We start from the raw sequence: 15,219 nt of genomic DNA, 5'->3' as shown, positions 1-15,219 counted from the left end.
CTCCAGGGAGGCCGCTGGTAAACTCATTATTACTGAGGGCTTTTCAGTGAGGCCCCTGAGCCCAGTCAAAGCCGCTCAAGTTCCTCTGGTTCTAAAAGTGGATGGAGTCCCCTAAACCCAGTGGCTTTCCTGCGTCCTTCATGTGTGTTTGTGTTTGTTCTCAGCTGGCCCGGATTGCGGACAGTAAGGATCATGTGTTTCCTGTAAATGATGGCTTCCAGGCTCTGCAAGGCATCATCCACTCAGTGAGTAGAGCACCTCCTTTGGGACTGGACATTCGAGCCCTTTCTGCCCCTGATCTGTTGTAAATACCCCGATCCCATCCTTCCGAGGCTGGCGTTTTCCTGCTTGAGGGAACATTCCTTTGCAGATCTTCGTATGGTCATCTCCCACTTCTGCCTCCTGCCTTTCACACCTGTTTCTTTCTTCATTCTCTGTGCCAATTCTACCCTACAATGGGAAAGTCGACATGGAAGGGAACCCTACTCTGGCAGCCGGGGACCCCAGGCTGCCCCCAGACTGTGGCTGATGGTGCGCAGTTACAGGCCTCCGTTTTCCCAGCCATAAATGAACACAAGCTGTCTTCAGAGAATCTGCAGGTTCACCTGGTCTCACTCGGCCATGGGAGGCACTTTCAACCAGTGGTTCTCTACCGTGGCTGACCATTGACATCACCTAGAGCAGCATTGTTTAAGATCGTCCCAGGTGATTTTAATAGAACCACTGCTTGAGACCTATAATCCCCAAATATTAAGGCTTCAGTGTTCTCCAGGGTTTGTACAATCACCACCTTTCCATCCCAACCTGGATTTTCACCACCCTTTCCTGTCAGGAAACAGGATTCTGGCTTCCAGGGCCTCTCCTTTCCACCTTCCATACACAGGCCAGGCCCTTGGTCTACCTGGCATATTGGATGCCACTGGTTTCTAAAGCCTCAGCCAGAAGTCAGTGTGTGTGCTGCACCTGTAATGAAGGCCAGAGACACTGCAACCTCTGCATTTAAGTTTGAGGACCAGGTAGACAGCCAGTGGTTTCTCCACGTGGATCTCACCAGGCTCCAGCCTCAGGGTTTAGGATGTAAATTCAGAGCTCAGAGAATCACTGTCTTCTTAGATGGCAAGGAAGTCTTGACACAGAGGTTATCGGCCACAGGGTCAGGACTCGCCCCGCTCCCCCAGACTGACCTAGGAAACCTCCAGCATGGATGTGTCTTCATGCTCCCTCCCCCTCCCTCCAGGGTGTGATAGGGACTCCAGCAGAGTGAGAAGTGAGAACTTTGGAGCTGGTCAGCCCAGAGTTTAAATGCTGGCCCAGCAAGTCACCCTTATAGATCCTTAGATGAGTTATTTCACTTATTTTCTTATTTGTTTAAGGGATTGATGATAAGACATATCATAGACTTGTTGAAAGATTGCAGAAGATAACACTGATGAAAATACTTAACAATTGGTTCTCAAGGTATATGAATTATTTCCTCTTCCATGCCCCTTCACTATCATATGAGAGACATTAATGTCAGATTCCCCCATTCCTCTAGATTTTCTTGAATATATATATATATATATATATCTCCTATATAATAAAAGGCTAATATGCAAATCGACCAAATGACAGAACGACTGGTTGCTATGATTCTCACTAACCACCAGGGGGCAGACGGTCAACACAGGAGCTGCCCCCTGGTAGTCAGTGCACTCACACAGGGGGAGTGCTGCTCAGCCAGAAGCCGGGCTGACGGCTGGCGAGCACAGTGGTGGTGGCAGGAGCCTCTCCTGCCTCCACAGCAGTGCTAAGAATGTCCACCAGCCATCAGTCAGACATCCCCCAAGGGCTCCCGCACTGTGAGAGGGTGCAGGCTGGGCTGAGGGATGCCTCGCCCCCCCCCCCCCCTCCGCCCGAAGTGCACAAATTTTGTGCACTGGGCCTCTAGTATATATATATAAACTAGAGGCCCAGTGCACAGGGTTCATGCACTGGTGGGGGCGTGGCTTGCAGGGAGCAGCCTCTCATCCTGGTCAGCCAACCTGCGGTGGATACGCCATCTGAGTGGCTGCTCTGGCTGTGGGAGCCCTGCTCATCCCAGTCAGCCGAGTGGCACTCTCACTGTGAGAGTGCACTGACCACCGGGAGGCAGCTCCTGTGCTGAGCATCTGCCCCCTGATGTCAGTGCTCATCATAGCGACTGGCCAAGCGGTTGTTCTGGTTGTTCTGCCATTCAGTCGCTAGGCTTTTATTATATAGGATCACCTGAGAATCTTGCTTATAATACTTCCAGGCCCCATTCTAAAGGGCTACTTTTGTAATCAGTATAGAATGGAGCCTGGAATCTGCATCTTTTGAATCTTTACTTTTAAATAAATGCCTCAGATGTACTTTCAGAGCATTGATACATAAGACCTTAAGTTTTCAGATTTGTGAAAAATAACCTCTCCTCAGGCTGGGCATTCCTATCTTAAGCATGCACATATGACAACCATCTCCTTCCAGATGTGTTTGTTTGCAAGGAACAGAAACTCACTCAAACTCCCTTAACCAGAAAGTGGAAATAATTGAAAGAATAAAAAAGTATCAGTTCCAATTATGGATCCCCAGGTAAGAGGCCCCTGCTGTAAATAATTTCTGGGGTCAGGGTGGCACCCTTGACAATATAAACAACAGGAACTTCAATAACCATATAAAACAACATCCAAATGGTGCAAGACAGGATGAACAGCAGGATTTGGGTCTGACCATGAATCCTTTGGAAGCTCAGAGGTGGATGATTCTTGGCTGGAGCCTTCATGAGAAAGCAGGGCAGACTTGAGCCCCTGAACCACCAGGGAAGGGAGATGGGTAGCACCAGAGAAGAGATGATGTGACCTCAGCCCCGAGCAACGCATTTTCCAAGGACAATAATAATGCCTGTCTGTCTGGTGGGAGAGTTTGGGTAAAGGAGTCAGGAGTAATGGGACATAAGCCAAGACACTGGGTTGAAACTAGATTGACAAGAGCCTTGAAGAGGCTTTAACTTCAACTTAGAAGGTATAAGCACTGAAACATTTTGAATGTCTAACAAGTGATGTTTAAGAAGAGAATCTGATGGCAGTGTGTATCTAGATGGGAGACTGGGGGCAGCCAGAGGCAGGAGCTCTATCATGAGGCTACTGCAGAAGTCCTGCCCCCAGATGGCTGGGTTCTGAACAGGGACATGTGCCTACACCATTCAAGAGTTGGTTCCTCCCCAAGTACTTTGGATTATTTTTGTTATATAATAACAATTATAATTTTTATTTGCATAAATCACTGTTGTCCTTAAATATTTCAACCTAACAACTCACCCAAGCTCAACTTGAGCCAGGATATTTATAAAGCTCTCCTTGCCCCCAAATGGAAATGACGCCAAAGATTTTTAAGAACTTTTAGCAAAAAATGTCTCCCCAAAAGGGAAAAAGAATAATAATTTGAGACTCCAAACTTTTAGCTGAATGATAGCATTCTTAGGGGCTTTTATCTGGGAGTTATGCTAGTGGTTTCGATCCTTCCAATACATGAAACCTGTATTTATGGTAGCTGTTAATTTGTTTGCTTGGACAGAGAAACAGGGACAAGCGCAGCAGGGCTCATCTTTCTCAAGTCAGACAGAAATAATTATGGCCTAAAAGTGGGCTATTTTTAAGAATTAGGTTCATTTATCCTTGTGGGTACTGAAAAGAAAGTTCTTGTTTTTCCCCCCATCTAAAGCTTCTAATGCAGCTTGTGCCCATGGAGGTTGCGTGGTGGCTGATTGTTTTCTCATAATAAAATAGGAATGGGCTTAATTATCCAAAATAAGAGTGCGGGGCAGCTTGCAATAAGCTCAAGTGGTTTATAAAGGTCTCTGCCCAGAGTGACCTTATTTTTAAGAAGCAGGGGCTAGTATTTATTTACTCATCAAGTACTTATTGAAAACCTCTTATGGTGGACTCTGGCCATTCAATTATAAGTAAAGCAGACAGAGAGACTCTACCCTAGTGGAGATTATCATCTAGAGCAGTGGTTCTCAACCTTCTGGCCCTTTAAATACAGTTCCTCATGTTGTGACCCAACCATAAAATTATTTTCGTTGCTACTTCATAACTGTAATGTTGCTACTGTTATGAACCATAATGTAAATGTCGATATACAGGATGGTCTTAGGCGACCCCTGTGAAAGGGTCATTCGACCGCCCAAAGGGATCGCGACCCACAGGTTGAGAACTCCTGATCTAGAGGGAGGGATGCATAAAAACAAGCAAATCAATATGTATAATTAAAATTGTGATATGTGGTATAAAAGAAATAACATAGCACAGTTCTGAGATTAAGAGTGAAGGGGGTGACAAAGAATCAGGGCTCTTTTGAAGAGATGACCTAAAGGAAGAAATGGAACTATTCATTGAAGAGCATGGATAGAATATTCTAGGGCAGAGCAAAGCCCTAGGATGAAGCATAGCAGAATGTAAGAAGGGCGAAACCTATAAGTGGAGAATGGCCGAAGATGAAGTGAAGAAGCAAGCAGAGGTTAAATCATAGGGAGCCTTGAAGGCCACGGTATTTTACTGTAGGGACTGTGGGAAACTGTAGTCAGACACAGTCTGACATTAGAACAATCATGCTTGAAATTAAAGCTCCCAGAGATCGTGAGACATCCATATCCCCTTTAGATAACAAATAAGTAAACACTGTAAAGAAGAAGAAAAATCATTAGGATTTATTGAGCATCTTCTGTGCACCAACTCCTCTGCTAGGCACTTCAAAAATCTCTCTCTGAAGAAGGATTCATTATTCCCATTGTGCAGGTGAAGATACTGAGATGCAAGCGGTTTGGATAAACTGCCCCAAGTCTGCCTGCTCATAATGGTAGAATGGGAAATTTGAACCCAGGTCTAGCTGCAGAGATCCTGCTCTTTCCACAATACTTGGGGCTGTGAATGTCTGAGGAAACGGAAAACTGCTACTGAATCCTAGAGCCAGGATTCATCAAGTCCCAGATCTTCTGCCTCCTCAGTCTGACTCCTATTTTGGTCTTTTTGCTGTTCTTCAACCCTCTCTACTTTAAGAGAGAAGTCCTCATGTGTCACATTTGTATAATGTGTTATTTTTCAAAGTGCTCTCACCTGTTTTTCATTTTAGTCTCTCATTGGTAGGACATAGGGAAAGACAGAAAGAAATCAACAGCTGTAGATAACTGATTTGGAAGCCACATATTGTTCTTTCATCCCATTTAATATTATCTAATTTAAAAATCATAACAACCCTGTGAAGGAAATACTCTTATTCCCATATTATAAGTGAAGGAACTGAAGCTCCGACATCCTACTCAAGGGCATATAGCTCTAACGTGGAGGATGGGGTTGGAACTCAACTCCATGACCCAAGAGTCTGTGCCCTCTCCCACCTCATTTCCTTAGGAAGGTAAAAATAAGAAATGCCACCACTTTTTGAGTTCTCATGTGCTAGATACCAGGCAAATCATTTTACACAATCATCAGATTCTCATGACCATGATTTAATGTAGATATTGTTACTCCCTCTACAGAAGCAGATAGTCTAAAGGACAGAGAGATTAGCTAACTTGTCCAAGGCCACACATCCATGAGCTGTGATCTGGAACAGACTCAAGTCTGTCTCTATGTCCATGAGGAGAATGACCACAGGACACTACTGAATAACGTGGCCAGGCCAGGAAGCAGCTCCACGTCCGAGAAGGAGGCACTGACAACCAAAATTGGGAAATGGCTTGATGCAGCTCGCCCAGTTACAGCAGAGGCAAGACCAGAACCCACATGGTCTGACAGGGCACCAGGGCGAGCCTTTCACTGCTCGGTGGACAGCATCTCTGAAAATCCCAAGTTCTGTTCAGCAGATGAATTTCCATCATCACAGGAAGCTGGAAGCCTGACACGGGCTGGGAGAAACATCTTTCCCTCACACTTGATCAGGATTCTATCTGTGAGGACAGTATTCCTACTTGCTTTTGCAGAATCTGGTTGATAAAATTATAAGACAAAAGTTGGTTGGTTGGAAGATTGCAGACCTTTAAGCCAGTTAAGCTGGAAAGGAAGAAGCTATTCCTTTGCCTTCTGTCATTGTGGCTCCTTCGGGAAAATTCCAGGGACCACAGTGGGTAAATGCAGCACCAGCCCTCAGGTTAGAGTATGTCTAACCAGGCTCCGGGCTTGGTTTGCTTTATCAGAAGGGCTGCAGGCAGGGGAACAAGAACCTGCCTGGAAGCCGGGCTCAGATCACATTGAAATGGTCTGCAGTTTTGAATCCCAGCACTTGGCCTTTACTGAGATGCCAGCTTCTGCCCCCAGGTGCCCCCACTTAGTGTGCAATTGAGGGCGGTGCCCGGAACCACGCGCGCTGCCTATGAGAAGACAAAACCAGTTCCTGGCACCAGGCCACCTCCATCTAGGAGCATTTCCCTGGAATAAATATTTGAACTTGCATCGGGCTTCCTATTAATAAGAGGGTGAGTCAGTGAACAGAGCTTCATGCGTGTTTGATCAAGTATTGAGCAAACAATTGTATTTGCAAGAATTTCTTGCGAGTTTTGGCATGAACATCCTTGTTAACGAAGAAGCTGTAAGATCAGCAAAACTGAGGAGCCAATCTCTTCCATGGTGTATATGTATTTATTTTACTTATAAAACCATACCCTGTGCTGACCTCCCCCTCCCGCTCATGGGAATGTGAAAGAAGCGTAGCCCCTAATATGGTCCAGGTCCTAGCAAAGCTATGACAAAAGGCAAAGCCCATCTTCAGGCCTTCCCTCCCACTTACCCTTCCAAGATCCCACGAAGAGCTGCTCCGGGCTTCCCTCCAATCACAGTTTAGCACATTCCCGCAGTCCTGGAAAGTACCTGTCTTTACAGAACTAAGTCTCTTTCCAGACCTCGCAGGGGGGGCAGGCGGAGACCACTTCTGCAGCAGCCACCCTCCTTTTAAGTCGGGCTTATTTGATTGGAGGAAGCCACTTTGGGACATCTGAATATCTCAAGTCCCTGCTTCAGTCTTCTGTTCTCCACGGAGCCTGCCCTGGTGGCTCCTCCACCAGGAACCCTTCTTGCCTCGAACTCCAGCAGCACCAGTTGGAACCACTTGCCTGGTTCTTGGGTCTTTTTCATGCCCTGTGCTGTTCCTCTGGGTCAGTGGTAAATCGTGTGATGACAGAGACTGCCCCATTTGTCGTATTTCCCCTGGTGTCCAAGGTCGTGCTGTGCTTATTTACTCATTGTACAGCAGCCCAGAGGGTTGCATGCCCTTCGCGACCTACACTGCACGATGAGGAGGTATGTTTGTGGCTCTGTGTCATATAAAATCCTCGGTCCTTCCCCCATCCTCTCTTCCAAGACCATATCTATAAAAGAGGGTATTTGGACTCCGTGCGCATTTGCCTGGAAACAGAAATAGAATTACAGTTTCTTTAGTGAGCAGAAAATCTTTTTTTAAAAGTATTTGCCACAGCAGTCATTAATTAGGCTCAGACTTTGCAGGCATTCAGGCTGGTCATTTCAACGAAGCTATTATTTCTGTTTGGCTTATTAATGAATCCAACTGTAATAAAAATAATAGCAGGAAGAGGCTACAAAGATCGCAGAGAGTAATCCTCAGGAACCATCCCCACCAACTCCCCCAGCTCCTCCTCCTGTACCTAAGAATCTGTTAAGATCGATTACAAAAGCAACAGCAGAATTTAGAACGAAATCCAGTGAAACACTCGCTACAGGGGTCAGTTTTCAAGGAGAGCCGCTGCCTTTGCCAATATTCAGGTCAACAAGCTCCTCTTACTAAATACACTGCGTTTTGAAGTTCACAGTTATCTGAGCGTTCCTTCTGAAAACAGGAGAGGAAAGTGATTTCGTGGAAGAAAATAAAAGGATTTCCTCCTTTTCAGAACGTTGTTTGTCCTATACTCCTTCAGAGTGAAATTAACCAAGAGAAGAGGAGCATTTATTTCACCCAGACAGAAACTTTTGCTTTATTGTCCAACATTCAGTAAAGCCTTCAAAATGTTTCTTGCATGTTAGAGTATTTAGTTGGTATAATGTAAGCATATATATATATATATATATATATATATATATATATATATATTCATATATGAATCCCAGAAAGATGTATGCATAATAGTACATTTTTATTTTATTAATAGTAATTCAGATTCTATAGAAAAGACATGATCTAGGATAATGTCCATAGTTGATAATAAGTGTGATGATTGGTTTAAATTATGGAGTGGAATTTAGTTAGGAAAGGTGACTTCTACACTTGATCTTAGCCAAAAGGCCGAGAAGCGATAGAAAAGGTGACTTCTTTTTTTTTTCTTCCATTTTATTAGAAATTAGATACAGCAAGTCCTCACTTAATATTGTAAATAGGTTCTTAGAACTGCAGTGAAATGACATTACTGAAATCTATTTTACCATAGGTTAGCTGACATAAACGTCTCAAACATAATGAAATGATGTTAAATGAATCGATGTTATTAGAGGATCTGCTGTAGTTTCGAAATTCATGGGGGAAGCATTGACAATCCTGACGGCTTGGAGGAGCTGGCTGTGTATCCCAAGCTGCCTGGCCTTTTAAACTAAACGCAATGGTCCCCAGGCTTATCCAATGTCATTCTGCCATAATAGAGCGTATGGTCTTTCTGTCGGAGCCTGAGCCTCACCCCCTATACACAGAACTCTACATGTTTTTCCAAGTAAAGGCATCAAGGGCTTTTACAAAGTAGGCCAATCTTGGTCTTAGACATGATACACCCACAGTGTTTAAATAAGTACCCTGAGAAAATGGTCCCCAAAGATGGTGGCATGTAATAAGAAGGAGGTGTTAGAAGATGAGGAATAAAACCCTAAGATTATAACTACAGGGAAGAAGGAAGACCAATGCATAATATGCTAGAATGCCAGTTTCTGAAGTCATGCAGAAATTGTCCCATTTATTCACATAGTTATTCAATAAATATTTACTTAGTGCCTACTATGTGCCAGGTTAGGTATTGTGGATATAGTGGTGGGTAAAAATAAGTCCATAGAATTTATAGTCTAAAAGAGGAAGATAGACAATGAACAAACAACCCAAAATATTTAGATAATTACAAACCAAGACAAGTCCTCTGAAGGATGGTAATGTATACTAAAATGTAGGTGGATGCAGAAATATTTCACTGGTAAAATCATTAGCACTTAGGTGGCAAAATCCACATTGGACAGAGAGAGTGAAATTAAGGAATACTGCTAGGTTTTATCTTAGAGAACTAGACAGATGGAATTGGTCAATAGATAGTTAACCACCTGTGGACTAGCCTGTCCCAAGCCCCGGACGTCTTAAAAGCAGACTGTGCCCTTAACACCAAATAAGACACTAAGGAACATGCTCTGAAGGATGTGTGGAAGCAATGAATGAATAAAAGAGGCTGGTCTTTTATTAACACACACACACACACACACACACACACACACACACACACACACACACACATCCTCTAACAGAAAATGGCCAAGTAAATGAAAATTAAGGAGGCAGAGCAATTAGAAAAAAAATGAGGTGTGCCTATGGCAAAGGGGGTGTTCCTAATACTCCATGCAACATTTATAATCCTTTAAGGATTCTTGCAAAATCTCTGTATAAACTGAGAATTTTATGAAAAGGGACCTTGGGCTTTTAGAGTCCAAAAAAATAAACTCTTATATACAACCTGCACTGGTCCACAATGGATTTCACTTTAAATATACCGAGTAGCTTTTATTATTTGGCAAAGCTCTGCTGCCTCTCTTACTCTGCCAACAATCTAATGAGATGTGCAAAAGTAACTATACCAGTGGCAACACGTCGCATTTATATAGTTCTTTATGGATTTTAAACATGTTTCCCCATATAGCTCCTTTTTGAAATCTTTCCAAAAGTTGACAGGAAAGTATTATTCGCCATCCTTGTTTTTTGTGGTTGTTTTTTTGTGTGTTTTTTTTTTTTTTTCAACAAATTAAGCCTGAGGCCAGTGATGAGTGATGGGATGTAAGCTTCTCTGAGCTACCATCTTGGCCCAACAGTAAAAGCAGTAGTGGTGGTGATAAGAAAAGTAATAATAACAGCTATCATGGTTTGATGACCAAATGTATGGGGTGGGCAAGAGGTAGTTTTCAGTTGTTTGTATGGAAAATAATACAATAATTAATAAATAATAGTATAAGAATAAACTGTTACACATACTCACAACTGTAAACCTACCTTTATTTGTCAGACATTCTCCTAAGTGCTTTACTACTAAAAATGTTCTGAAGACATTTCTTAGTGAATTTTTTTCATGAAGGGTACATTATGGCTGGTGGCCCAAGGCTTGTTAATAGCTATGTATTGACCAAGCACATCTGTTTGTTCTGTCCTTAAACAAAATCCTTATCAGATTTCCTTGAATTTAACTCTCTTCCTTACCCTCCAATCCAATATGAGTTTTGTCACCTAAGTCCAACTGACTTTACAAACTAAATATCTCTCCTTTCATGTCTGTTATCATGTTGCCATCACACAGCCCATTCAGGTCAGTGTTTTTCTTATCCCCATTTTATAGCAGAGGAAACTGAGGTTCAGAGTTTTAATAACTTGTCCAAGTCCACAAGGCCAGTACAGGCAGGGTGCAGCTTGGGGCCCAATAATAACAGCTACCATTCGTTGATTTCAGATTCTAAGCTGTTATTCATTACGTGAAATTGCTCTCCAAAATTGGGGTTCAGAAAAGTTAAAGGGTTTGTCAAGGACCATAGGTCAGGTAAGTCCAGGACCAGGGCCAGGGCCTAACTTCTCACAGGGATTATATTTGAGGCATGTAGTGGTCTTAACCAGTCTCCATTACAGGCCAATTATACTGTCAGCTCTGACATCACCACGACTCTGTGTGAGTCCCTCCCACTCCATCTAGTGATTTCACTCCAGCGATTCCCCAGTGATGTGTCCACACCTCTTCCATGGCTACCACTGTGCTGAGGGGGGACGGATCCTTCACCTTCTCACCCTCATCTAGTCTCCAGCCCCTAAGCTGATCTGCTGGGTGGGGGAAGTTCAGACAGAGTGATTACCGTACAGTCTGGGCTGCTAATAAACAAGGAAACCCCCCAAATCTACCCAGTGCCATTGTGACTTCCTACCTTTTGAAACCAGACATTTCACAGTAATAGAAGCCACAGTGCCAGACAAATCCTGCCCATCCCCCCTCACTGATAAATTTACTCTGTTGGCGGCAATGCATTCCTTCCAGATGGTTTAGGTTAAGATTGGGAAAGTTGTGTTTTTACTGGATTGAATCACAGCGCTTGGCTGACATTTTTTGGCCCTTCTTACACTCCTTAGATTTATCAGCTAATTGCAGACACTTTGGGAGAATAATGCAGCATGTGTTTATGATGACAACCCCTGCTAGTGTGTCTTTGTGCTCAAAGATTCACGGGTGTTGCCTTTACTGACCCCTGGTTAAGTATTAGAGTTGGATCAAAAACATTGGTTCAAAGTCAAGAACTTACATGGGTGAAAATATTTCATTTATGTGTTTTGGTGGAGTTGGGGATGGGGACAAAGTAGATCCAATAGCCCAATCTTTATTCTTAAACTGTTTTGGAGATCTTTTGTTGTGGATGATAAAGTGATTTATTGAGGGATGTCAAATGCCTTAGGAATTTTATTTAACACATCAAAAAATAGCTGCGTGGTTGTTTTAATGCCACTATTTAGTAAGTTTCTCCATGTGGGTGAATTGTTTCTTCCAATGTGGCCTGTTTGAAGACTTGCCTGAGGACATGTTGAAAGGGGTGGCTCCTGAGGTGGCCCTGCAGGCAGGAAGACCAATGATAGCACATGGGGGGAGAGATTGAACAATCAGCACCATTCAAGTCAGACAGCTGTCACCTGGGATTTGAGTCCCTGCACATCAAGATTTTGATAAGCCCCAATCCTAGCACATCACTGCATACATAAGAGACCCAGAGGACCAACCCTAGGAAAGGGAAGGACAGGGAAGCCAACAGGGAAACATGGATGCCCAGGATATATCCTCGGGGTGCCTGGTCCCAAGTCAGAGTGACAATGAAGGGCACTCAGGAGCTAGTGGTGATTCCAGGTCCCCAGAGCCAGCTGTGTGAGGACCACTGACTCTCACGGAGCTGGGCACTGGATTGTGGGGTTTGGGGGCACACAAATCGTTCTCCAGTTGGAACAGGTTTAGGGACTAGCAAGAACTGAGGCTGATCCTGTGTTTGGGGTTGGGGGCAGAGGTGGCTGGGGAAGCCAGAGACCCAGGAAAAAAGCAAACGCTGACAGAAAGACAAACTGTTTCCTACTGTGAAATCGGGGAAAGCTGAAAACAAATAGCAGAATCAAAGGATCAAAATGCCTTTAAATTGCACAAGAGTGGGAAGGAATGTCAGGAAAAGTAGCTGGAAATCTGAATGTTAGAACTGTCAAAAAAAGGCATACTGCTTTTTATGGCTTTCAGGTATGTAGTTACCTAAAACACATGGTTGTGAGGAAGCCTATTTCAGTGAATGCATTTTAATGTTTTGTCATCTGAAGAGTGTTGTTCATTTCCTTTCACAATGCTTCTCTATGCGGACGCCCAGCTTTCTCTCTGGAATGGGTAAATATTATCTCTTCAGAGAAACTAGCTTGTTTTCATTCTACAGCTTGAGAATCTCATAAATATTGTCTGTCCTTATTTGCTACTGGAAATCTTAGAACTGAATCCACGAGCCATTCCTAGCAAGGAAATAAACTCCGCACAGTCTATTTTCCCTGTGATGTTCTCACTCCTTATTTCAGCATCCCCTTATTTTCCCTTTAATCCATTTCCTCTCCTTTTGCAATCTGTGTATCTTTCATTTTGTTGTAACCCGTGATGTATGTTTTAGTTAAGCTGGAACAAAGTAGCACATGCAAATAAATCCATCAACACAAGAGTGCTCCCCAATGCCAAAAGATGCTTTTCCTTTTATTGACTTAGTGTTATAATTTCACTGTCTATTCCTCTAACAAATGCCCCTTTCGTAAATAGAAAAATGACTTCCTTCAGCCCTCTGAACCATCTCTATTTCCAAATTAAGGCCCAAATAAAGATACTGCATTTGCTTGGTAAATTAATTCAGTATCCTATACGTGTTTAAAATGCGTAGTTGAAATTTTAAGAAACATGACTTAGAAATGATGGAGATAAGCTTAAACCCTACCAATCAGATGCCCTGCTTTGGCCGGAGAAGCCTTCTTTGCAGACTCCCCAAGCGGTCATGGGGTTCCTCTATAACTCCTCCAACCGCACAGGACTCTTATTTGGTAGAAGACCTCATTTCCACTTAAGGGAGGCATAGGGGTCCTGCTGAAGAGTGGGGCACAACTCAGCCCTCAAAACCTTCTTCCTCACCTTCTTGCTGGGCTTTTCTAACAAAAAGGGAGCTGAGTGCAGTCATCTGAGAATGATCCTGGAGGGTTGGCATCTCCATCCTACTCTCCAGCTTTATCTATTATCACTCTTTCTTTTGTCAATTCTTCAAGCTGCTTATGTTCCAGCTAAAGAGATTTGTGTATTTCTACTTTCTCCCTTTGTTAATGCCATTCCCTGCCTGGACCCCAACCTTCCCCTAACTCACTTCACTCCACTTCATTGAGTCCTACCCTCAGCACCCATGGCTTCCATGAAGTCCTTCCCAATGTACCAGACCTCAGTGATCTCTCCCCATCACCCCCACCCCCGTGAACTCCTTAGCTCCTTCTGTTTGCCCCTTCACACTGGCACCTACCACATATGACCGGCCATTGTTATTTATCTTTTCAATTGTAATTCTGATTCCCCAGCATCTCTCCATAGCTAGGTATGGCATATCATAGACTCAGGAAATATCTGCTGAAAGAAGCAATGAATGATTCCTATGGCTCTTGGGAAAGCATCTAACACAATATTGGCTCATTGCATGTTTGACATTAAGGGTACTAGTAAAGCACTCCCCAACCAACCACCCACTGCAACGTAATGTTCTTGACTCTTCCTATCTTGGTAACTAAAAGCAAACCTTACTTCTCTCTTTTAACAAAATAAGCTGTGCTTTGACTTTTTTATTTCCTCTCCTTCTAGATTTTGAAGAAGTCCTGCATTGAAATTCTAGCAGCTGAACCATCCACCATATGTGCAGGAGGTAAATTGAGATTAAATGCTAATTGCTCTCATACAAATGATATTTTGAGCTCAAATCACATGTTGGTTTCATTGATAGGAGAGAAGGGAAGAAGGCAGGAAGAGGTAGGGTAGAGAGAGGAGTAAAAAATTGCTAAATACATTTGCTTTTAGGAAAAAAAGAAAAGAAAGAAGCAACATGTTAGTTGTTTGAAACTTTGAAAAAGTCTGTCCAAACTCTCTTTTCATGGGATTAATTACTCACACACATCACCACCAACAACCCTGCTTTGGATAGAAGTGGAGTCTAACCCTTTATGCTCAGGGCAGCCCTGCAGATACCAGATGATCAGGGGATCACAGGCCACCCCTGAATGCTAATCTATGTAATTATTGAATTAGTGCTGGCCTCTCTTCACAGTTAATATATTGATCTTAATTAATTTCTCAATCTGCCAGTCCTCACAAAATAGTGTAGGCAACTCCAGTTGTCTTAGTAAAAGACCGTTATAATTCTATCCTTTATACAGGGAGTCTCTGCTTATACAAAGAATCAGCCTTTTGGGAATCACAGTATTTTCTCTAACTGATCCAAATTGGGGTCTCATTCTTGTCTTTTATTGTAACAGACTGCAAACTTCAGCCATACTGGCTCTTTTTGTATAATTGTTGAAGGCTTCCCTTCACTCTTATTTAAGCACCTACTGAATGCCAGGCACTGTCCTGGGTACTGAAGATACAAAAGGGTATAAACCAGGGGTGGGCAAACTTTTTGACTCGAGGGCCACAATGGGTTCTTAAACTGGACCGGAGGGCCGGAACAAAAGCATGGATGGAGTGTTTGTGTGAACTAATATAAATTCAAAGTAAACATCATTACATAAAAGGGTACGGTCTTTTTTTTTTTAGTTTTATTCCGGCCCGCGGGCCGTAGTTTGCCCATGGCTGGTATAAACCCTCTCTGTGAAGACTGGTGCCCCAAGAGTTTGAGTCTTTCACCCTTGAGAGGTCACTGTTAGTGTCACCTTTCTAGTCTCCCAAATGCCAGTGCCAGTTATTATTTATCA

General features: G+C 43.3%; 1 protein-coding gene across 1 annotated transcript in view; it reads left to right on the top strand.

Moving 5' to 3' along the window:
• ANTXR1 (ANTXR cell adhesion molecule 1) overlaps positions 1-15,219 on the top strand; it is a 215,766-nt gene that overhangs the window by 58,672 nt on the left and 141,875 nt on the right. The window contains exons 8-9 of the mRNA XM_036334285.1: positions 165-245; positions 14,114-14,174. Of these exons, the coding sequence (XP_036190178.1) occupies positions 165-245; positions 14,114-14,174 (142 nt within the window). The remainder of the gene's footprint in view (positions 1-164; positions 246-14,113; positions 14,175-15,219) is intronic.

Source organism: Myotis myotis, unplaced genomic scaffold (genome assembly GCF_014108235.1).
Source record: "Myotis myotis isolate mMyoMyo1 unplaced genomic scaffold, mMyoMyo1.p scaffold_m19_p_14, whole genome shotgun sequence".
Lineage (NCBI taxonomy): Eukaryota > Metazoa > Chordata > Mammalia > Chiroptera > Vespertilionidae > Myotis > Myotis myotis.
Note: the sequence above shows the minus strand (reverse complement) of the source record. Positions and strands in the feature narration are given on the sequence as shown.